At 45.0% G+C, this 24,215-nt stretch overlaps 1 protein-coding gene across 1 annotated transcript; it reads right to left on the minus strand.

Annotated features, from left to right (window-relative positions):
• Positions 1-6,169: 6,169 nt before the first annotated feature.
• Positions 6,170-18,597, minus strand: LOC120860438 (adhesion G protein-coupled receptor E2-like; the record flags this gene model as incomplete). Its single annotated transcript, XM_040236238.1, has 14 exons — positions 6,170-6,409; positions 6,684-6,881; positions 8,486-8,665; positions 8,856-9,076; positions 9,259-9,366; positions 11,516-11,693; positions 12,093-12,170; positions 12,284-12,330; positions 12,418-12,564; positions 13,043-13,189; positions 14,119-14,250; positions 17,415-17,570; positions 18,108-18,227; positions 18,544-18,597. Coding segments are annotated over 14 exons (2,006 nt in total), but the record flags the coding sequence as incomplete, so codon positions are not given.
• Positions 18,598-24,215: the final 5,618 nt, after the last annotated feature.

Genomic DNA, 24,215 nt, shown 5'->3' on the forward strand with positions numbered 1-24,215 from the left:
CATTCTATGAGGCCACCATCACCCTAATACCAAAACCTGACAAAGATACTACAAAAAAGGAAAACTACAGGCCAATATCACTGATGAACATAGATGCAAAAATCCTCAACAAAATTCTAGCAATCAGAATCCAACAACACATTAAAAAGATCATACACCATGGCCAAGTAGGCTTTATCCCAGGGATGCAAGGATTCTTCAATATCCACAAATCAATCAATGTAATTCACCACATTAACAAATGGAAAACTAAAAGCCATATGATTATCTCAATAGATGCAGAGAAGGCCTTTGAGAAAATTCAACATCCATTTATGATAAAAACTCTCCAGAAAGCAGGAATAGAAGGAACATGCCTCAACATAATAAAAGCTATATATGACAAACCCAGGGCAAACATTATCCTCAATGGTGAAAAATTGAAAGCATTTCCCCTAAAGTCAGGAACAAGACAAGGGTGGCCACTTTCACCACTACTATTCAACATAGTTCTGAAAGTTTTGGCCACAGCAATCAAAGCAGAAAAAGAAATAAAGGAATCCAAATTGGAAAAGAAGTAAAACTCTCCCTGTTTGCAGATGACATGATCCTCTACATAGAAAACCCTAAAGACTCCACCAGAAAATTACTACAGTTAATCAATGAATATAGTCAAGTTGCAGGATATAAAATCAACACAGAGAAATCCCTTGCATTCCTGTACACTAATAATGAGAAAGTAGAAAAAGAAATTAAGGAAACAATTCCATTCACCATTGCAACAAAAAGAATAAAATACTTAGGAATATATCTACCTAAAGAAACTAAAGACGTATATACAGAAAACTATAAAACACTGGTGAAAGAAATCAAAAACGACACTAATAGATGGAGAAATATACCATGTTCATGATCAGAACAATCAATATAGTGAAAATGAGTGTACTACCAAGCAATCTACAGATTCAATGCAATCCCTATCAAGCTACCAGCGGTATTTTTCACAGAACTAGAACACATAATTTCAAGATTTGTATGGAAATACAAAAAACCTTGAATAGCCAAAGCAATCTTGAGAAAGAAGAATGGAACCAGAAGAATCAGCTTGCCTGACTTCAGGCTCTACTACAAAGCCACAGTTATCAAGACAGTATGGTACTGGCACAAAGACAGAAATATAGATCAATGGAACAAAATAGAAAGCCCAGAGATGAATCCACACACCTATGGACACCTTATCTTTGACAGAGGAGGCAAGAATACACAATGGAGTAAAGACAATCTCTTTAACATGTGGTGCTGGGAAAACTGGTCAACCCCTTGTAAAAGAATGAAACTAGATCACTTTCTAACACCACCCACAAAAGTAAACTCAAAATGGATAAAAGATCTAAATGTAAGACCAGAAACTATAAAACTCCTAGAGGAGAACATAGGCAAAACACTCTCCGACATAAATCACAGCAGAATCCTCTCTCATCCACCTCCCAGAATTCTGGAAATAAAAGGAAAAATAAAAAAATGGGATCTAATTAAAATTAAAAGCTTCTGCACAACAAAGGAAAATATAAGCAGGTGAAAAATCAGCCTTCGGAATGGGAGAAAATAATAGCAAATGAAGCAACTGACAAACAACTAATCTCAAAAATATACCAGCAACTCATGCAGCTCAATTCCAGAAAAATAAACGACCCAATCAAAAACTGGGCCAAAGAAGTAAATAGACGTTTCTCCAAAGAAGACATATGGATGGCTAACAAACACATGAAAAGATGCTCAACATCACTCATTATTAGAGAAATGCAAATCAAAACGACAATGAGGTACCACTTCACACCAGTCAGAATGGCTGTGATCCAAAAGTCTGCAAGCAATAAATGCTGGAGACGGTGTGGAGAAAAGGGAACCCTCTTACACTGTTGGTGGGAATGCAAACTAGGACAGCCACTGTGGAGAACATTGTGGAGATTCCTTAAAAAACTGGAAATAGAACTGCATTATGACCCAGCAATCCCACTGCTGGGCATACACACCGAGGAAACCAGAATTGAAAGAGACACATGTACCCCAATGTTCATCGCAGCACTGTTTATAATAGCCAGGACATGGAAACAACCTAGATGTCCATCAGCAGATGAATGGATAAGAAAGCTGTGGTACATATACACAATGGAGTATTACTCAGCCATTAAAAAGAATACATTTGATTCAGTTCTAATGAGATGGATGAAACTGGAGCCTATTATACAGAGTGAAGTAAGCCAGAAAGAAAAACACCAATACAGTATACTAACACATATATATGGAATTTAGAAAGATGGTAATGATGACCCTGTATGAGAGACAGCAGAAGAGACACAGATGTGTAGAGTGGACTTTTGGACTCTGTGGGAGAGGGAGAGGGTGGGATGATTTGGGACAATAGCATTGAAACATGTATACTATCATGTAAGAAATGAATTGCCAGTCTATGTTCGATGGAAGATGCTTTGGACTGGTGCACGGGGATGATCCAGAGAGATGATATGGGGTGGGAGGTGGGAGGGAGGTTCAGGTTTGGGAACTCATGTACACCCGTGGAAGATTCATGTCAATGTATGGCAAAACCAATACAGTATTGCAATGTAAAATAAAGTAAAAATAAAAATTTAAATTAAAAAAAAGAAATAAGCTAAAAATGAGCATATAAACCTACATCTCGACCAACACAGTACTGAATGCTGGCAAACATTTATCACAACACAGGGAAAAATTAATAAAAGGAAATACAGTTCAGTCCTGAAAGGGTTAAATAGAAACCCTAATATATTATTGTTTCTACCACGTTACAGCACTTGAAAACAAAGTCAAAAGTCTGGCACAGAAAATTACACACATTTGTTCAATATTCACCAGAAATACAGCTGCTTTTGAAATGAAAAGTAAGTAACTTAGTTAATAATTGAATAACATTTTGATTCAAAAAGAACCCCACCACCCCCACCCCCTAATGGATTATCTGATTAAACATGAATAGTTTAGTTCTTAAAAACTGTTGACAATTTCCTGTGAGGGCACAGACAGTACTAGTTTTGTAAAAAAAAAAAAACAAAAACCAGTTAATATCGCAAATAAGTCTGTGCAGTAAGAGTGACAAATAGTTTACCAGTTAATACGCACATACAGATATCTTGTCATGGTTTAAGAAAAGTCAGCAGCAGATTATACTAGTGTTCAACTCTGAAACCATTCAAAATAAAAAGGGCATTTTACATTGATAGCTTTTTGTTTGCCTTCTCAATTTATGTAATCAATTAAAACAATATATTTGTAAGAGATAGCTTCTATGCATATTTTCAGAAACTGCATAGAATCATAAAAGCACAGGATATACTTCTAAAACATGACTTAAAAAAAAATCTTGAACGTACTATACTTTAACTGAAGTGGTTACCATTCTGAGAGCCTTTATGAGGGAAAATGATCAGCATCTCTAATAATGCCACAATTGGAGGAAGGGCCACGTTCTACAATACTATAACTGGAGGACGAGACTCTTGTAAATTATATACTGAAAATAATTCACAAAAATATTTTAAGCAGCTGACAAAAGAACTACTGATAAACGATAAGCCATAGCAGACAAATCATTTCAGTTTGTGGTATGTAGAAGGGCATAAAACAGTGGCAGGGGTTGGAGGTGGGGGCCTGTAGGAGTATACTCTTAAATCTTAAAAAAAGAACCAACAATGAAAAGGGTTTACAGTCCAATATTTCAATTATCTTATTAAAATAAACAGAGCCAAAATTAGACATAGTTAGTAAAAAAGCAAACGTTCATTTTAATAAAGTCATAAACTTGAAAAAAATATTTTGAGTTGCAATGCTGGGCAGGAATAGTTTGTGCTTCAAAAGCATCTTATTTGTTATCAGTCAATTTAATATAAATTGGTAACTAAATAACAAACTTGGGAAGTGGAGGAAACATGTGGCCCATTTCAGCAGCACGGAAAACATTTCTGCGCTCTGAACAAAAAGCACTGTGTGAAGGCTACTTCCAGATTCAACAGAGTGCACAATAAGTACTACTCAGAAATAAGCAAGCTTGCAAGAAAAAGCCAGTAAACAGGTAAAAGAAAGAAAGATAAGGCCACAAAGAATTCTGCCCTTGGTCACTGAAACAGATTTAAAGTATGAGGCAGGATTAGCTTACAAGAGAAGCTAGTGACGGGAGCAGACTTAAAGAGAGAAAGGCTATATATAGCATAATGCAGCCTACTAATTACGTTTTAGTAATTAAAAAGGCTTGGAGTAAAGAAAAGACCACAATAACTTTAACTACGTGTTTTACAAATGACTTCACCATTGAAAACTGTGGAAAAAGTGATTTCAAGATGTTAGGAACTATATTTACAATGGCATAGTCTGAGCAAAAGAATGAGTCATGAAGATTTATCAAAGTTGTGGGGTGGGAATGGGGGGAAGCTACTAATGATGATGTTTTAACAAGCCTACAGGTGGAAACGTTTCAAAATAACCCAGGACACCAGCAAGACAATTTCTGTATGGAAAGATATGCAGGAAGTTACAGTTTTGCCTCCTTACGGTACCTGTGGCTTCTGTTTTATGGGACAGGAAAAGCTTACCACAATCTAGAGGTAGTTTTTACTCAAAGAAGGATGATTGTATTACTAGATCATGTCCTGTAACAGAAATTTTTAAACAAAGAATATAACTATTGATAATGACATGGAGAAACTGAAACCCTCATATATTGCTAGTTGGGATGTAAAATGGTCCAGAAGCTTTGGAAACCAAGTGGTGGTTTGTCAGAAGGCTAACCAGATCTTCCATTTGACCCCAGGATTCTACTTGTAGAGTAGATATATAACCAGGAAAAATGAAACTTGTACATATATGTTTGTAGTGATCTCATTCACAATAGCTTTACAAAGAGGTAAATAATCTAAATGTCTATCAGCTGATGGATGGATAGACAAAATGTGACATGTCCATATAATGGAATATTATTTGCAAAATGATAGCAAGAAAAACAACAACAAAAATTGAGCTCATGATACATGCTATGATATGAATGAACCTTGAAAACTTCAGGCTAAGTAAAAACATCCACAAAAGACCACATGCATAACTGCATTTATATGAAATATCCAATAGAGACAGAAAGTAGAGAAGTATTTTTCAGGGGTTGGGGCAGAGGAGTGGGTAGAAGGAATGAGAAGTGAATTTTATTGTGTATGAGGTTTCTTTGGGGAGTTGAAAATGTTGTAAAATTAGACTGTGATGATAGCTGCACTAATAGTCACTATCTGTGACTATTCTAAAAACCACTGATTTGTACACTTTTAAAGGGTGAATTTTGAAGTGAGTGAGTGAAAGTTGCTCAGTCATGTCTGACTCTTTGTGACCCCCTGGACTATTCAATCAATGGAATTCTCCTGGCCAGAATACTGGAGTGGTAGCCTTTCCCTTCTCCAGGGTTTCTTCCCACTTCAGGGATTGAACCCAGGTCTCCCACATCTCAGGCAGATTCTTTACCAACTGAGCCACAAGGGAAGCCCTACAATATATGTAGTGTATGTCAATAAAACTGCAAAAACATTGTCTAATATTAAAAGCTGAAAATAAAAGTGTAAGCTAAGAAGCTTGACTCTGAGTTTGAATTAAGCTTGGCTACCTACTAAACTGAATTAAACTGTACACGTTTCCTCATGTACTTAAACTATTTGTGCCTCAGTTTACTTATCTGTAAAGTGGGGTGAATTACAGTGTCTACCTCATAGTATTGTTATGAGGATTAATTGAATTAACATACATTAAAATGGTTAGAAAAATGCTTTGGCACAAAGTAAGCACCTTGTAAATGCTAAATTATGATAGAGTCTATTATTTTAATTATTTATATCAGCTCTACTATTACAAATGAAAAATTGAAACATCCTATAGAATTAGGATAAAAAAGCAGGTTATATTTTTCTAAATGATGCCCTAAGCACTTTCTTGGATTTCCTCTTTGTTATTTCATGAACAGAGGTTGAAGGCATTCTCCTTAATTATTATCATCCTCTACCCAAGATAACCTAGGGATTATTACTTAGTGTGTATAAATTATGACCTGTCACAACCAAATACTACATTTGTTCTACAACACATGATTGTGCTGGAGAGATAAGAACAGTTGGAAGTTAATTTACCTGGTGGGTGTCCCATAAAGATGAGGCCTGGATGCTGCAGAAATGGCCACAATCACAGCCGGGACTCCGTAGCCAACAGGGAACATGGCCTTCTTAATGAACCTGTTGATACTGGAGTAGTTGACCACCGTCAGGTTGCGTGCAGAGAGGAAGAGGTGCAGCCCCACCAGCAGCATCCAGGTGAAGGAGGCCAGGTAGAGATAGTGTAAGGCACCTGCGATGACGGCACACAGCACCTGCGGGAGGAAGAAGGTGTCACCAGGAAGGACTGTCAGGGTGGAGCATGGCCCCGGTACTTCTCTAACTTGCCACTAGGGAGAACTTTGATGTAGATGAAGGGGTTGTCAACAGAGTGTTTGTCTTCTAGTTGTGGCAGTCAATGTGAAACTGGTTATTTACCAATTTAACCTTACCTGGAACCCAAGTCATTTTATTAAAGTGTCCAAAGCAGTGTGGCTCCATGAACTCAGAATCCCCTGGGGCAGGAGTATTTTGGAAAAGTATACGAACCTTGTTCTCAGTTCTATCGAAGGCTGTCAGGAAGAGCAGGTGGGCCAGGAAGAGGCAGAGCGAGAGCTGCAGTTGGAGCGAGGTGCTGGTGTTCCGGATGGCTTTGCACAGCCGGAAGGTGAGGGCCGCCAGGAGGAGGCACAGCAGAGAGAGGCTCAGCCCCACGTAGGTGATCACAGTCAGTGTGGGATCCTCCTCCTGGGACCCAGCAGAGAGGGGACCACAGTCATGTTTTCCTGCTCTGGGTCATGACCCTTCCACCATTTTTATTTTTAGACATAGAAAAATCAGAATAGGAGACCTAGATAGAGTTGGTATATTTGTGGATAGCTTTCTGCAGGTTCTGAATGTTAGAATTTTATGGGATCTGAATGATTAATTCTGCCCCTGGAAGGACAGAGGGACAGGAGAATCTTTAGTCAAGAACAAACTCTGGAACTCACAAGGGTTTATTTTCTTGTAGACTTCTGAGCATGACTCAGCCTCCTGGTTACCACAGTAGGTACACAGAGGCATGAAACTTCATGCAGAGCACCACCCTCCATCCCCACCATGTGATGGTGTGTGACAGAGTCTGTACCTGAGACTCTCTGTCTAGGTATTAACCACCTGCCTTGAAGCCACTCACACATCCCTGAAATATGCATTCTTAGCAGGGACCTAATGATTATAGGTTAGAACTGAACCTTTGATGGAGGAAGTCTACTATATTTTCTCAATGGTAGTAGCATAAAATTCATATTTTCTGCAGACCCTGAGCACCCTGCTGTGAAGACCCCTGGGGTAAACAGAATTTTAATTTGGCAACCACACCCTCATCTCCATCTTCTGCCAGATGTTCAGTCAAGAGCCAAGCCAGGTGCTGCTGTGAAGAGAGTGTTGCAGGTGAAATTCAAGCCCTCCATCACTGACTTAGAGAGTTTGTCCTGGTTGGGCCTGTTGTAACCAGAAGAGCCCTCAGAAGAGGTAGGCTCTTTGGAGAAAATGATTCAGAGTTTGAAAGAGTTCTGACATGAGGGAGTTTCTCCTGCTGATCTCCAGACAGATTCACTGGTGCAGTGTGAGAGGTCCCAGAAGAGAATTAGGACCAGAAAGAAGGCTGAGCACTGAAGAACGGATGCTTTGAATTGCGGTGCTGTAGAAGACTTCTGAGAGTCCCTCGGACAGCAAAGAGATCAAACCAGTCAGTCCTAAAGGAAATCAACCCTGAATATTCATTGGAAGGACTGAGCTGAAGCTCCAATACTTTGGCCCCTGATGCGCACGGAGTCCACTCATTGGAGAAGACCCTGATGCTGGGAAAGAATGAAGGCAAAAGAAGGGACAGCCGAGGATGAGATGGTTTGGTGGCATGAATGTCTCAGTGGATATGAATCTGAGCAAAATCTGGGAGATCCTGAAGGACAGGGGAACCTGTCATGCTATAGTATATGAGGTCGCAAGGTGTGGGACATGACTTAGCAACTGAACAACAGCAACAGATGAGAAGGAATGCAGGCAACCATGGGAACTGAGCCTGGTTCTCTGCTGCCAGAGATAAAGAAAATACTACCTCAGTCCTACTAACACCAGGAACTGAAATCAGCCAGAAATCAGGGAGTTAGGGGATGACCCCAATTTTCCGACGAAAGGATTATAAGACTTGTAGGAACCTGAACAGAAAGCTCATCTGAACCATGACAATTTGCAAAGTTGAAGAAAGTATGAGACAATAATAAATCTATGCTTCTAAAGGTGCTGTGTGGGGGACAGTTTGTTACACAGCAGTAGCCCTTGAATGCTGCCTGTCCGAGGGGTCTCACCTGAACACTGTAGTAGGCCATGAGGACAGCAAAGATGCTGAGGTGGGTGCACTGGCAGGTGGTGCTGTTATCTCTGGTGCTGGTCACCCAGCAGCCTCTGGTGTCCCAGTGACCACTTCCATTCTGGCCATGTTCCCAATAAACACAGTGCACCTTCTCTCTTGGCCCAGGGGTCACTGACTGTGTTAACAGGAAGAGGAAGTAGGTGTGAGTTCGGGGTTCTGTTACTCAGAAATGCTGACCCAAAGCTGGCTCATGAAGGCCTTTCCTAAACAGTTTATGCACCCATGGCGGACCCCCCCGAAGCCCAAGGCTGGGCCCACGACTCAGGCCTGTTACTCACTCACCACTCCATCCCATCTGGACTCACATGTTGGAAGACAAAGGTGACTGGGGACCTGAGGTTCTCAGTGTCCTTGTTGGTGATAAAGGCAGATACGACATCTGACAGCAGGATGTGGGAGGTTTCCTGCAGCAAACCCCTGTGTGTCTCACGTAGAGTTGTCGGTTCCTCAGCATCCAGGACCAGAGGGGCCTCAGCCAGGAATCTGTCCATCCCTGGAGTGGACAGGAGGCCCACCACAGCAAGACCTGCAGGACAAGGCTAAGGCTGACATCTTGCAGTGCCCCAAAGGGCCTCTTCTTCTACAGATGGACTATTTCCTTCTGCCCCACCATACCCCACAATTCCCCTTAAACTTCAAAATCCCATTTGTCATATCCTTGGGCATCTTGACACACAGTGAAGACTTACCTGCTGTCTCAGCCATTACCTGAGTCACCAGAATCATGCACTGTATCCCAGGTCAGCATCATCTTTGTCTGATTCTGAATCAAGGTGATATTCCTGTAGCTTGGCGCCTGCACCGCCAGTGACAGTTCTATGAATTGTGGGAGTTAGATTAGTAATTGTGATTGTTTCGATGACTATGACACCATGCTGTTCAGTTGCTAAGTCGTGTCCAACTCTGCAACCCCATGGACTGTTTCATGTCAGGCTTCCCCGTACTTCACTAACCCATGGAGTTTGATAAAATTCATGTCCACTGAGTCAGTGATTTCTATCTAACCATCTCATACTCTGCTGCCTCTTTCTCCTTTTGCTTTCAGTCTGTCCCAGCATCAGGGTCTTTTTCAATGAGACACAGATATACTATATGTTTTTTTTTTTTTAAAATTTATTTATTTATTTTTAATTTTTACTTTACAATTCTGTATTGGTTTTGGCATAGATTGACATGAATCCACTATATGTTTTTATATAGTATATCTGTTTAATTATTATGATGGAGAGTTCCTAGCCGTCTAGTGGTTAGAACTTGGGCTTTCACTGTGGTGACCTGGGTTCAATCCCTGGTCAGGGAATTAAGATCCTGAATGCTGCATGCCATGGCCAAAAGGAAAAAAAAAAAAAAATAAACAAAAGGACTTGAGTAGATAGACATATTTCCAAGAAAAGTACAAAAATGCTCAACAATGACATAAAAATATTAATCATCCTTAGGTACTAGAGAAATGCAGATTAAACCATGATGCAGTCTCTCCTGACAGCTACTAGAATTGCTATAATGAAAGAAAAGAAAATGGAAGCAACAGGTGTCACTGACAATAAGGAGATTGGAACCCTTGTACATTGCTGTTGACAATGGCAAATGGAAAAATAGCCACTTTGGGAAAATATTTAGGTAGCTTCTCAAAAAGTTGAAAATAGAACTACCATGTAACTCAGCAATAGTGCTCCAGGCTTTGTGACTCAAATGAATGAAAATAGATATTCAAGCCAATACCTATACATCAATATGCATAGTAGCACTGTTCACAACAGTCAAAAGGTAGAAACAACCCAAATGTTTATAGGAAATATAATATATTTATTTCTATTTATAGGAACTATCCAGGGTGGAAATCCAAAGGGACAGAAAACCAGTAACTGATTGCCAGGGCTGAAGGAAAGGAGAAATTTGTGACTGTTTAGTGGACAGAGAATACCTTTGCGATTATGAAAATGTTTTAGAAATAGAGGTGAAGGTTATACACCTCTGTGAATACACTACTACACGTCTCCAAATTGTACACTCGGGTTAAAATGGTGGATTTATATTAAGTGCATTTCAACTTAATAAAACAAATCAGACTTAAATAGCAAATAATACTAGATTTATATACTTCCAAATTTATACCTTGTTTTCTTTTGAAAAGAAAGTGAAAGTATTAGTGACTCAGTTATCTTCATGATCCCGGGACTGTAGCCCACTAGACTCTTCTGTCCTTGGAATTCTCCAGGCAGGAGTACTGGGAGTGGATTGCCACTTCCTTCTTTAGGGGATATTGCTGACCCAGGGATCGAACCCAGGTATCCTGCATTGCAGGCAGATTCTTTACCGTCTGAGACACCAGGTGGTCTTGTTTTGAAGCCATTTATATTTTATCATAAATTATTCAGTATAATTATTTCCTTTGCTGATACTTCATTTTACAATGAAAGTTTAGTTTTTCATTTCTTTTTAACCTTTTTTTCTCTCTGTTTTTCACTGAAGTGCAATTGAACTAGAATATTATAATAGTTTCAGGTGTACAATACAATGATTTGATATTATCATACATTACAAAGTGATCACCACACTAACTCTAGTTACCATTCATTTCCATATATCATTGACTATGTTCCCTATGCTGAACATTGTTGGTGGTGGTTTAGTCACTACGTCGTGTCTGACTTTTGCGACGCCTTGGACTGTAGCCCTCCAGGCTCCTCTATCCATGGAATTCCCCACGCTAAGTATACTGGAGCAGGTTGCCATTTCCTTCTCCAGATTCTGTACCTTACATCCTTTTATTTATTTTACAACTACAAGTTTGTACCTATTAATCCCTCTCAACTATTTTGCCCTTAACCTTTTATTTTAATTTGTTTATGACATTAACTGGGAGATATAAGCATGGTCACTTTGCTCTAGTGGGATTGGAAGAGCAAGGAGGCAGGGAACAAGCAAAGCAGGAACCTGCGGTCAGACTCAGGTACTGACTTACCTATGCCTGCAGATGAACCGAAGGTAAGTGACCCTTTAGGCAGTGCCTTGCTCACCCCTCTCAGGACATTTTCCAGGCCAAAGAGCAGGTTAGTGACCACAAAGCGCTGCTCTGAGAAGGGCAGGGTTTTCAGGTCCCCGGGGGTCTCCAGCAGATCACCCATCTCCTGTACAATGTCCTGGGGGGATGGGGACACAAAGCCAGTAGGCCATGCATCTGAGAGGCTGTATGAAGCTATGACCCCGTCACAGAGAACAGACTAAAGACAGTGTCTGGGTGACATAGGTGGTATTGGATGGGATTCCCTGGGTGACTTTTGCCCCTGCAATCCAGACACTTAGAGGTCAAGCTTTTTCATTAGTGTCAAGGATGATGTAAACCCAATACCCAGAAATAAGGAAAGGAAAGGGCATTAGTAGGTGTGCTGTTGTGTTCTATAATCACTACAGGTGTCCACTCTTCCCACCCACCCTGTAGGAGAGAGCGCCATTGTTGTTGGGGTGTCCCCTTCCAGACCAGAGTTTCCCAAGGCTTCTGTGGGATGCTTCTACCTGCCTCCCTTGGGTCCTGCCCTTACCCGAACAGTGTTCAGGACAGAGGCCGAACTGAAGTTGCTGCGCAGATCCTGGATTCTGTTAAAGAAGTGAGAGAGTGCCTAGGGGAGAAGACAAGGTGGTCAGAGAGCCTCATGTGAGTGTGGGAGCTTGGGGGAAATGAACGGGCTTTGTGGAGAGATTTCCTGCTGCCTGTCCCTTTGGGGCCACTCACCTGGCTCTTGATTCCAGAGGGAGCAGTCCAGGTGGGGAAGGAGATCTCTGCAAGGGACAGGACAGCAGTTCATTAACTTTGGCAGTGTCTGTGTTTGCTGTGGGCGGGGCCTGGGGTCAGGGCAGTGCAGGTACCTTTACAGGTGGTGTCCTTTTGCTTATCCTGGAATCCAGGTTTAGGCTCCCAGCCTTGGCGGCAGTGGCATCTGTATGAACCCGCAGTGTTGATGCAGACGGTGGAGTTGTGACACCGATGCTCCCCGGAGCTGCACTCGTCCTTATCTGGGGCAAGAAGGTAGGAGTCAGACTCTGCCTCAGTCCTGTGAGGCCCCTGTCCTCCTTGTGGCCCTCTTTTTTCCCATATTAGTTCCCCAGGAGGTGATGCCACCTCCTGGAATCAAGGACAGCACATCCTTGAGTAGTGGATGCTGTGAAAATATATATAGGAAATGTGTAGAGTTCTGACAGACAGCAGATGAGACAAGTACAGCTTGTGAAAATACTGAAATGTCCTCTTTCCAGTTGGTAATTAGCTGTTGTCTGGGGTCCCTGGGAGCCTTCTGCTTGGTACCCCAGCTCCTTCTCTAGGAGCACCCCCACGCCTCCAAGATCTTTTCACATTTAGCCTCAAAATGCTTAACAGCTTACACAGCAGGGGACCCCCAATGATCTTTCTGTTTGGTTTGTGTGGGTACCAATGAGTACGTGGTTAGATGTTTTGAGTGTGGGTCTCCAAGAGTGTAGCATCTGAGCTCCAAACCTTCACAGACTGTGTTGTTTGGGCCTTTGGGGGACCCAGTGATAGGCTTCCAGCCGGGGCGGCAGCGGCACTCAAAGCTGCCCATGAAGTTGAGGCAGTGGGTGGAGCTGTGGCATGGGTTTCTCCAAGAGGTGCATTCATTCACATCTGAGGAAAAAGCCAGATCAGAGATACCCCCCTTCACTCACTGCCCCCATTCTTCAAGCCCCTTCTCAAATTTCTTAGCGCTTCTCTCTGAGGACACTCTCTCTTTGCAAGTTACCTGGCCTGTTTGGATATAAATGTGTGATAACATTTTCTATGTAAAAGATCCATAAGCTCAGATCCTCCCTGCAAGGTGGACAGGGCACAACTTTGTGGGTGCAGGTGTAATCCCAGACCAAGCTGAATCCTTTCACGTCTAGTGCAGGAGGCTCTGTGGGCTTCTAACCAGGGTGACTGTAGCACTGATCACAACCCACATGTGATGTGTTGGGTGAGGGGGAGGCACCACTGCCATCCGGAGCTGCATCCCTGCCTTTACTAGAACAGAACCCAGAGGACCAGTCCTGTGTCCCGGCTCCTCACTGTGCTGAGGACACAGCTCTCCTCATAGTGCTGCTGCCTCTTCATTGCCAAAGATTGTCATGGCAGCTTCCCTTAAGATGACTCCAGCTGGGACGTTGTCCCTACTTTTAAGAAGAAAATGAGGCAAAGATAGAAACTGAGTCATGGAAGCTCAATTCCCCCATCAAGGCTCTTACTCACGTTCTCTTTAGCCCTGGACCGAGGTTCCCCCTCTGAAAGCCAGAGTGACACCTCCCTCTGCTCGAATGTGGCAGATGCAGAAGGGGTGAGGTCTGGGGATATTCTTGGGAGGCAGGGAACTCTACAAAGAAACCCCAGGCCCAGAAGGCTCTGCTGTCTCCCTGGTCTGTGGTGGGACCATTTGAGGAGGTGATCCTTGGACAGGGCCCCAGCAGGCCCTTGGTGTCACAGGAACCTGAGTCTTGTCTTCCTCCTTCTTTGGGTCCCTGAACCACCTCAGCTTCTTCCCCAGCTCCAGGCCTGCCTCACACTGTCTTCTGAGGGTCTACCTGTGCAATGCCTCGGGTCCTCTGGGTTGAACTCCAAGCCGGGTGGGCACTGGCAGGTGTAGCTGCCCTCGGTGTTGATGCAGATGCTGCGGCCTTTACAGACCCTGGGTCTGTGCTGACATTCGTCCACGTCTGCAAGGGGAAGGAGAGGGTGATGCATACCTGCTGCTGTGGACAGCCTTCCGGTCTGGGTGTCAGCCACGTTTCTCAGCAAAGAAGCATCCAGAAGGGCCCACTCTCTCTTCCTTGGTGAGTGGGGGCCTCTCCTCATTCATATGGAGGTATCCTATGGATGAGCATGGTGACCCGGAAGTTCTGTCATCCAGAAGTGGCCAGAAGTGGCCCAAGTTACTCAATCTGCTATCTCTGACTCCGTGAGCCTCCCTGGCAGGAACCCAGCTGGGATAGGGGCTTCACAGCTGCCTGTGTCCCAGGCTAAAGATTTGGACAAAGGCCTGGGTGGGTCTCCTTGGTAACCGAGTACAGCTGTGTTCCTTGAGCAGGGCCCATCTTGGCTCCCGGTGATGCACTTTGTCCTGACTTCCCCAGGGCGAATGCTGCCAGCTGAGTTGTCCTTGGATCCTGCTGACCCTAGCAGGACAGCGCTCTTCCATCCATGCTAACTCTGAGACTCCAGCTCCATGGACATGGACGAAGACCCACCCCTGAGTCATGCAGCTCAAGGATGAGGCTTGCGGGCAGTTGCAGAGAAAATGAGGATGATGATAAAAAGGCCAGGGCCACCTGAGCAGTGGGCACCAGGCTGTGCTGGACAGTAGGTTTAATGTCTGGCTAGTCTGCTTTAGGGCTGTGAAGGTGCCTTATCTGATTCCCATGGAGGCATCCCCCAGACTGGCAGGAAGTGATGAGAATCCACAGCTGAGCAAGGCTCGTGATGAGTGAGGGCTGGGTGGCTGGAGCAGGGAGCAAGTGCTCATGGGCGAAGGGTGGCAGGTGTTTCTGCCATCTTGACACTTGGCCTCCCACTAGAGACGTGGACATGTGCACACTGCTGGGTGGGGCTCAACCTCCACCTTCTGTCCTCACATGGTCTGGGTCATTGTGCAGTCTGGGTTGACCTCCTTAATAGAGGGTCAGACCAGAGGAAATGGTCGCTGGTGACAACTTATCATTGAGACCAGATGGAAACCTCTTCATTTACCTGATTCTTCCAGTTGGGGGTTGGGGGTTGATGTCACCCTGCCACACCCCTGACACAACATCCTCCCAGGTCCCAGTCATCAGAGCTACCTCAGGTCCATAAACTGAAGTTACGGGAGAGGGTCAGGTGGAGCCTTGGGTGGGAAAATAAATGGAAGCTGAGCAGTTGAGATGTTGCGTCAGGGTGCCAGGAGGCATCTTCTCCAGGCAGTTGCTGGCAGGGCCAGTGATGGCTGGGGACAGTGGAGCATTCCTTGAGTCTTCCTCCTCTCACATTTCTGGATGGGGCCCCAGAGTCCACCATGACCCAGGGTCTCAGAGGCCCCAGTGGGGCCAGGTCTTCTCCCAGATGGCACTAACAGTGGCAATGAGGACAGATAGTGTTCTGGAACACACGGTGCTGTGACCACACTGAGTATCTTGAATGTCACTTCCTCTTTGAAGAAGATAAGATGCCATGTGACAGTGGGATATTCTGAACATGCAGAAGAGACCCTTTGCAGAGGTTCTGAGTCTTGGGGTTCAGAGAGGGTTGGGAGACTAGATAGGCACACAGGACAGCCGTCTGATGCCTGGAAAAGTTGAACAAGGAGCCCAGGGACCCAGCCCAGGTCTTCTTCTCATAGCAGTCCTCACAGCCTGAACATGGATGGACATGAACTTGGGTGCAGCGAGGGCTCGAATGCTGAGGTGGGGAGTGTAAGACAATCCAGCTGAGCCTGTCACAGATCTAGGTCTTTGGCAGAAGGTTGTGATGCAAAGCAGCAGGCGGGTGTCTCCCTGTCATCCACCTTGAAGTTTGTTGAGGTCCCCTCCCACTTCAGTCTTCTACATCTATGTCTCCGGAGGGTCTCACAACAATGGGTGAGCAGCCCCCTTAGTGCAGACACACTGAGTGGGATCAATGATCACCATGTGCAGTTGTGCAGGTTGCTCACTGCACAAGAGTATCTGGCCAAGGAGGCAAATTGGGGGAGGAAAGTCAACTCAATCTCCATTCTCCAAACACACAGTAAGCCTGGAGATGAGGGACCATTACTAATTTACTGAAGGCTCTGTCTTCTGACCAGGTCATGAGTTCAAGCACAACAGCCACCCACCCAGGCTGCTATGGGCTAGCAGAGACCCCACACAGATGCAGGTCCCCTCTTCCCTCCCACCAGGGAGGCTCTGCTGCCCTCTGTCTGCAGGGCAGGAGGAAAGGGACTGGGCCCACGGTTGCTGGCTCTTCTCCCTGTAGTAGAGTGGGTCAAAAAATCCTCTTCAGAGTCCTCTGAACCCTGAGCTCAGCATCCTTCTCACCTCCCACCTTCACTCTCCTCTCCTCCCCATCCTCAGTATTCAGGTCTATCCCTCTTCATGGACCCCTCTCTGGAGTCCTGTCTGACCCACTGCTGGCCCCCTGCCCCTTTCCCTACCTGCCTTCTCCCCCTGGAAGTGGGGCAAAGCCTGGTGATGTATGGAGGCCATGCTCCTCCTGGTCCTGGTGAGGGAGTGGGCAGGACAGCTGCTCCTGAGCACCCACCCTGGGGCTGAGCTCCAGGGATGCCCATCATGGAGAAGGTATGTTAGATCATGATGACCATAATTTAAAAGCCCAACAGCCATCAGTGTTTTGTGCTTTGTGACCTCATATACCTTTCCAGCAATTCTATGATGTAAACACCATAATTCCCCTCGCCCTTATTTTTTATAGTTAGGTAAGCTGGGGCACAGAGACTATAGTTAGGTAAGCTGGGGCACACAGAGAGGTGAAGTAACTTGTCCAAGATCACGTAGTGATCTTGGCAAAGCTGTTTTGTTTTTATTTGTGCAAGATAGGGGTACTATAAAAAAACAAACAGAAAATCACAATAATATTATCACATCTCCCATGTTAACAGTGATTTCTGAAGAAGTATCCTGGCCAGTGTCACACATGCAGCTCTCAAGTGGCAAAGCCGGGACCTGGGTCCTTGGCTCATACCATCTACCTCTCTGTGCAGGTGGGACAGGTACCTGTAAACTGTCCCAACTCAGACCTGGGTGCTACACCTGTTACCAAGGTCCTGTCCCCTGGATGCTTCAGAAATGACCCAGCATTTCGGCCCTGAAACCTCAAAAATGAGAGGCGGAAAATGCAGCAGCATTCTTACCTCGACATGTGTTCTCACTCTCATTCCGGAAGACCGCTGCCCCAGAGACAGGCTCATAGCCTGGGCTGCATGTGCAGTAGTAGCCCCCTTCCGTGTTCAGGCAGTCTGCTGAGCTTCCGCAGTCCACTGGTGAGGGTGGTCCACACTCGTTGATGTCTGGAACACAACAAGGCAAAGGGTCACTGCCCAAAGATGTGTGTCCCCTCAAGACAGAGATCCCATCCCTACCTGACTCTGCAGCACTGGGCCTGAGATGTAATCCATGTCTTTTTGGAACGATTTAGACTCTTGGTCAGTACTGCTGAATCTAGGATGCAGCTGCAATAAGCCATCCCTGAAGCTTGTGCAGTCAGCTCTGATCTTCCTAGCCCTCTGACTGGCACCCCAGATTGGGACACAGTGGGCAGTGCTGAAGCGGGGAGTGGGTAGAAGTTCGGCATCTCCCTCCTCAGTCCCGAGAGGACAAACTGAGGCTCAGACTCCAGACTCTGGAAGACCTAGCTCCTCTCCAGGAAGCCAGGATTATTTATGTCTCATCTCTCCACCTTTGCATCTTTTTGTTTTTCTTTTTTCTGTGCTTGACTGTCCTGAGCACAAAGACGGAAGCACCCATTGAATATCCATGTCTCCCATGGGTACTGGTCTGTACCCCACATTCTCTGCATGTCCTGCCACCACCCCAAGTCTTCGTACCATCACAGCTCTCCAAGGGGTCCGTGAAGATCTCCCCAGAGGAAGAAATGAATCCTGGAGCGCAGCGGCAGGCGGTGCCATTGACACATGAGGAGTTCGGAGGGCACCGCAGAGCGCAGGCTGTGAGGGGCAGAAGTGCGGATGGAGACTGTCATCAGAAGTTCCCGAGAATGAAAGAAAGCTATCCTCTGGGGGTCCATGGGCAGAAGAAGGGAAGGAAGCATGAAATGGGGGGAAGGGAGAGAGGAAGGGGGAGAGACAATGCTATCGAAAGGGGAAGAGCTCAGAACACTCTGGGCATTTGGGTAGAAGAAACAACTTCTCTTGTTCCCAGAGAACCACTTCTGAACCTCACTTGAAAAATAAGTCTCCTTCTCTCTTGTCGGTGAGAGAACCCAGACCCTGGCATGCATTCTCCATCTTTCCCCAGACTCACCTTTACTGTTCTGGGCTGTCGATCTCATTGGAAACAGCAGCAGCACCAAGAGTCCTGGGGCAGAAAGACAGAGATGACAAAGATAGGAAAATGGAGCTTCAATTTCAACCCTTTCCATGTGGCCACTGCCTCCTGGGGAGATGGTGGTGTCTCCACTGCCCACCACTTTCCAGCAGCCTCCCCAAGGTTCCTGTGCTTTGCACAGAACTGAGGACTCTGCCTTTCCCCTGCATCTCCTGGGACCCCCCAAGGAATCAGTTACTGACAGGCACAGCCCTCATTGAACCTCAGGTGCTAGATGTAAAGGGACAGAGTATACACAGCTGATGACAAGGACGCATCTTAGAAACTCCAACCTCTCCCAAATGAGGGGGCATATTTGAAGGAGGAAGAAAGTCCTCAGATTGGTGCCTTTGCCCATAGTAAAGTCCTTGGTCCTCTGGCAATGGCTGAAATCTCTCTGGATTTCTCTCCAGGATGGTCTCTCCTGTTCAAGTTACATGTTTCAGGACACATAGGAAGAGCATGGATATTGCAGTCCAGGTTTGGAGTTAGACAGTCCAAGCCCTACCTCATGATGATGTCAGCAGGACATGGAACTCTGGAATCAGGAGAGGGTGAGGACAGGTAGATATGAGAGCTAAGGTATCTGCAGGTAGATCCAGTCTGCCCTGGATTAAGTGGTTTCTCTAGGTTCAGCAGCCGTGGCTGCTATGTTTCACCACAGATGAGCTCCTGGCCTTTCTAGAGTGCACTGATGTCACAGCTCCTCTCTTTGATCTCAGTTCAGCCCTGAAATGAATCACTGACAGCATCAGGCTTTGTGATATGAAACCACTGTGTGTGTAAAGTGATCAAGTCTACCCTACAATCAGTACACAGTCTTTCATCCCATCCAAGTGAGCAGTTGAACCCTAAAAATCTTTTCAGAGCTGTGTGCCTTACAGGATCTTTCTTCTTAGGCACAGATAAAAAAGAATTCCTCTTCCAGGCTGTACTGCCATTTCAACACTATTATGTGACAGAGGATCCTAGTGGAGAATGGATTTGAAGACCCAAGTCTGCATACAAACTTTCACTTGGTGGCCACCTGTCTTTCGAAATCCCACTGTCCTTTGAATCACAATTTCCCTAATGCAAAGTGAGTTGTTTTTCAGTTGCTAAGTCGTGTCCACCTCTTTGTGGCCCCATAGACTGCAGCACATCAGGCTCCTCTGTCCTCCACTACCTCCCAGAGTTTGCTCAACCTCATGTCCATTGAGTCAATGATGCTATCCAGCCATCTCCTCTTCTATTGTGCCCTTTTCCTCATGTCCTTGATTTTTCTTAGCATCAGGGTTTTTTTCCAGTGTGTCAGCTCTTTGCATCAGGAAGCCTAAGTATTGGAGCTTCAGCTTCAGCATCAGTCCTTTCAATGAATATCCAGAGTGGATTTTCTTTAGAATTAACTGGTTTGATCAAATGAGTGCAATGGTAGTAGTAGCATAATAGCATGAGCTTTATTTCAGTTGTAGATGACTGAAGACTAATAAGGATTAGTTGATATTATGGTTAATTTCATGTAGCCTTGTGGCTGGGCTGCTGTACCCACATATTTGGTCTCACACTAGTCTAGATATTGCTGTGAAGGTTTTACATGAACTAGCATTGTTTGGCAGGAAAAATAATTTCTTTCATCTTTATCTTATATTGGACCATAGTTGATTAACAATGTTAGGTTAGTTTCAGGTGTATAGCAAAGTGATTCAGTTATAGATGTATCTATTCTTTTGTAAATTATTTTCCCATTTAGGCTATTACAGAATATTGAGCAGAGTTCCTTGTGCTATGCAGTAGGTGCTTGTTGATTATCCATTTTAAATATAGCAGTGGGTACATGTGAATCCCAAACTCCCAATCTATCTTTCATCCCCCACTTCCCCCCTGTAATCATAAGCTTATTTTCTAAGTCAGTGAGTCTGTTTCTGAGTTAACATTTAAATTAGTAGACTCTGAATAAAGCACATTGCTGCTGCTACTAAGTCACTTCAGTTGTGTGCGACTCTGTGTGACCCCATAGATGGCAGCCCACCAGGCTCCCTCATTCCTGGGATTCTTTAGGCAAGAATACTGGAGTGGGTTGCCATTTCCTTCTCCAATGCATGAAAGTGAAAAGTCAAAGTGAAGTCACTCAGTCATGTTGGACTCTTCGCGACCCCATGGACTGCAGCCTACCAGGCTCCTCCATCCATGGGATTTTCCAGGCAAGAGTACTGGAGTGGGATGCCATTGCCTTCTCCAAATAAAGCACATTACCCTCCATAATTTAGGTGAACCTCATCCAATCAGTTGAAGGCCTAAGAGGAAAAAGAAAATTGACCTCCTTGAAGAAAAAAGAAATCGCTTCTGGAGGCCCTTGAATGTGAGATGCAACATCAGGTCATCCTGGGTTTCCAGTGTGCTGCTGGTCCTTGAGATTTTTGGACTTTCCAACCTCCAAAATTTCTTGAGTCAGTTTCTTAAATAAAATCCTTTCTCACCTCTACAGATTCATCTATTGGTTCTGTTCCTCTTGAGAACCTGGGCTAATACAGGTGGTAAAATGAGAAATCCTAGTTAAGTTTCACTAGCAATGCATTTCACCAACTTGGGACTTTCCTAGTAGTCCAATGGGCAAGAATCTGCCTGCCAATGCAGAGGACGCAGGTTTGATTCCAGGTCCAGATGGTCCCACATGCTGCAGAACAACTTAACCCCATGAGCCACAGCTACTGAAGCCCACACACCTAGAGCCCATGCTCTGCAATGAGAAGCCACCAGAGTTTGGAGGAGAATGGGTTCATATAGATGTATGGCTGAGTCCCTTTGCTGCCCACCTGGAAATATCATAAGTTTGTTAATTTGCTATGAAAAGTAAAAGGGAAAGCCACTCAGTTGTGTCCAACTCTTTGGACCCCATGGACTATACAGTCCATGGAATTCTCCAGGGCAGAATAGTAGAGTGGGCAGCCTTTCCCTTCTCCTGGGAATCTTCCCAACCCAGGAATCAATCTCAGGTCTCCCACATTGCTTGCAATTCTTTACCAGCTGAACGACAGTGGAAGCCCAAGAATACTGGAGTGGCTAGCCTATCCATTAATAAGCTATATGCCAATATGAAATACAAAGTTTTTTAAAAGAGAGAGTTGGGGGCGGTCCTAAGATGGCGGAGGAGTAGGACGGGGAGACCACTTTCTCCCCCACAAATTCATCGAAAGAGCATTTGAACGCTGAGTAAATTCCACAAAACAACTTCTGAATGCTGGCAGAGGACATCTGGCACCCAGAAAGGCAGCCCATTGTTTTTGAAAGGAGATAGGACAAAATATAAAAGATAAAAAGAGAGACAAAAGAGGTAGGGACAGAGATCTGTCCCTGGAAGGGAGTCTGAAAAAAGAGAGACGTTTCCAAACACCAGGAAACACTCTCACCAGTGGGTCTGTGGCAAGTCTTGGAATCTCAGAAGGCAACATAACTGGGAGGACAAATAAATAAATAAATACATAAATAATTAAATCCCACAGATTCCATGCCTAATGTCAACTTCGAGTGGAAAAGCAGCTCAGATGCTGGCATCCACCGCTAGAAAGCGGGGAAGGGGCTGGGCAGGGAGGCGTGGGCTGCATTGCTTAGGGTAAGGACAAGGCCTGAATGCCCTGAAAGGCAATCTGAGGGAACTAACATGAGATATCAACCCAGACTGGGGGATAGCCAGAGAGAGGGGTGGGGGAGGAGGAGGGGAAGAGAGAGAGAGAGAGAGAGAGACAGAGAGAGAACTATCCCACGAAAAGCCCTAACCTAAGACACTGCCAGGCGTGCTCACAGAACAAAGGATTGAGCAGAGCTAGCCAGCTGCAGACCAGCCCATCCCCGACCAGAGACAAGCAGGCGGGGGCAGCCAGAGCTGGAAGGGTGCAATTGTGGCTCCAGAGAGGCATCCTCTACCAAACTGCAAGCAGGCTTCATTGCTAACCAAGATTTCTTGGGATTCTAGATGGCTGACATCCACTGGGAGGGTCATAGCTAGAGATCAGCTCCTCAGAAGAGACACACGGCACATCTGAGAAGGTGCGCCCATTGTACACCCAGAAAACTGAGCGGCTGGGACAGGGGGAGAGGATAAGATGCAACCCCAACCTGGGGGTGACTGTGCTCACCAAGCACTTGATCACCTGAGCTGCTTGGACCTGGGAAGTGTAGAAAATGCAGGCCCAACCCAGTCTGTGCCTTTGTGGTGTACCCGAGAACCTGAACCTAAGCGGCTTAGGCCTGGGAAGTGCACACAACCCAAGGCCCGCCTCAGACAGTTCCCGAAAGAGCAACCTAGAGCCTGAGAAGTGTAGACCATGAAAGCACACATGCTGTGAGCGGGGGCAAACCCAGTGTGGCTGAGACACTGCGAGCACTCCCCACACACGCCAGCGATATTTGTTTGCAGTGTTCCTCCATCCCCACAGCACGACTGAACAAGTGAGCCTAAAAAAGTAATGACCATCGCCCCCTTCTGTCAGGGCAGAAATTAACACTGAAGAGACCAGCAAACAGAAGAAGCTAAAATAAACAGAAGGAACCGCTTTGGAAGTGACAGGTGTGAAAGATTAAAACCCCATAGTTAGCACCGACTACATAGGAAGGGGCCTATAGATCTTGAGAAGTATAAGCTCGATCAAGGAACTATCTGAAAATGAATTGACCCCACACTGTCCGCAACACATCCAGATAAATTCCTAGATATATTTTTACTATTATCATTATTTAAATTAAAAAAATTAAAAAAAATTTAAGTCCTCTATTACTCCTTTAATTTTCATTTTTATAGCCTACTATTACCTTAAAAAAAAAAGACCCTATTTTTAAAACAAAATTCACCTATATATTTTATAATTTTTGTGACTTTGTTCTGGTTTTTTAATATTGTATTCTTGAGAGTCTAACCTCTACCCTAGATTTTTAATCTTTGGTTTTTGGTATTTTTAGACCCTGGTGGCTCAGACAGTAAAGTGTTGCCTGCAAGGCGGGAGACCTGGGTTTGATTCCTGAGTCAGGAAGATACCCTGGAGAAGGAAATGGCAATTCACTCCAGCACTCTTGCCTGGAAAATCCCATGGACGGAGGAGCCTGATAGGCTACAGTCCATGGGGTCGCAAAGAGTCGGACATGACTGAGCAACTTCACTTTCACTTTCACTTTCTATCAATTTTGTACCTTTAAGAACCCAATCTTTAGTACCCAGTTTTACTTGGGAGCGAGATTACTACCTGGACTGCTCTCTCTCCCTTTTGACTCTCCTTTTTCTCCACCAGGTAGCCTCTATCTCCTCCCTCCCCCTTCTTTTCTCTATCCAACTCTGTGAATCTCTTTGTGTGTTCTGAGCTGTGGAGAACACTTAGCAAACTGATTACTGGCTGGATCTGTCTCTCTCCTTTAGATTCCCCTTTTTATCCTCTTGGCCATCTCTGTCTCCTTTCTCCTTCTTCTCTTCTCTGTGTAACTCCATGAACATCTCTGAGCGGTCCAGATTGTGGAGAGCACATAGGGAAGTGATTACTAGCTAGATTGCTCTCTCCTCTTTTGATCCCCCATTGTCTCCTCCTGGTCACCTTTATCTCCCTCCTCCCTCTTCTCTTCTCCATGTAACACTGTGAACCTCTCTG

Source organism: Oryx dammah, unplaced genomic scaffold, assembly GCF_014754425.2.
Source record: "Oryx dammah isolate SB20612 unplaced genomic scaffold, SCBI_Odam_1.1 HiC_scaffold_11076, whole genome shotgun sequence".
In the NCBI taxonomy this organism is placed as follows: domain Eukaryota; kingdom Metazoa; phylum Chordata; class Mammalia; order Artiodactyla; family Bovidae; genus Oryx; species Oryx dammah.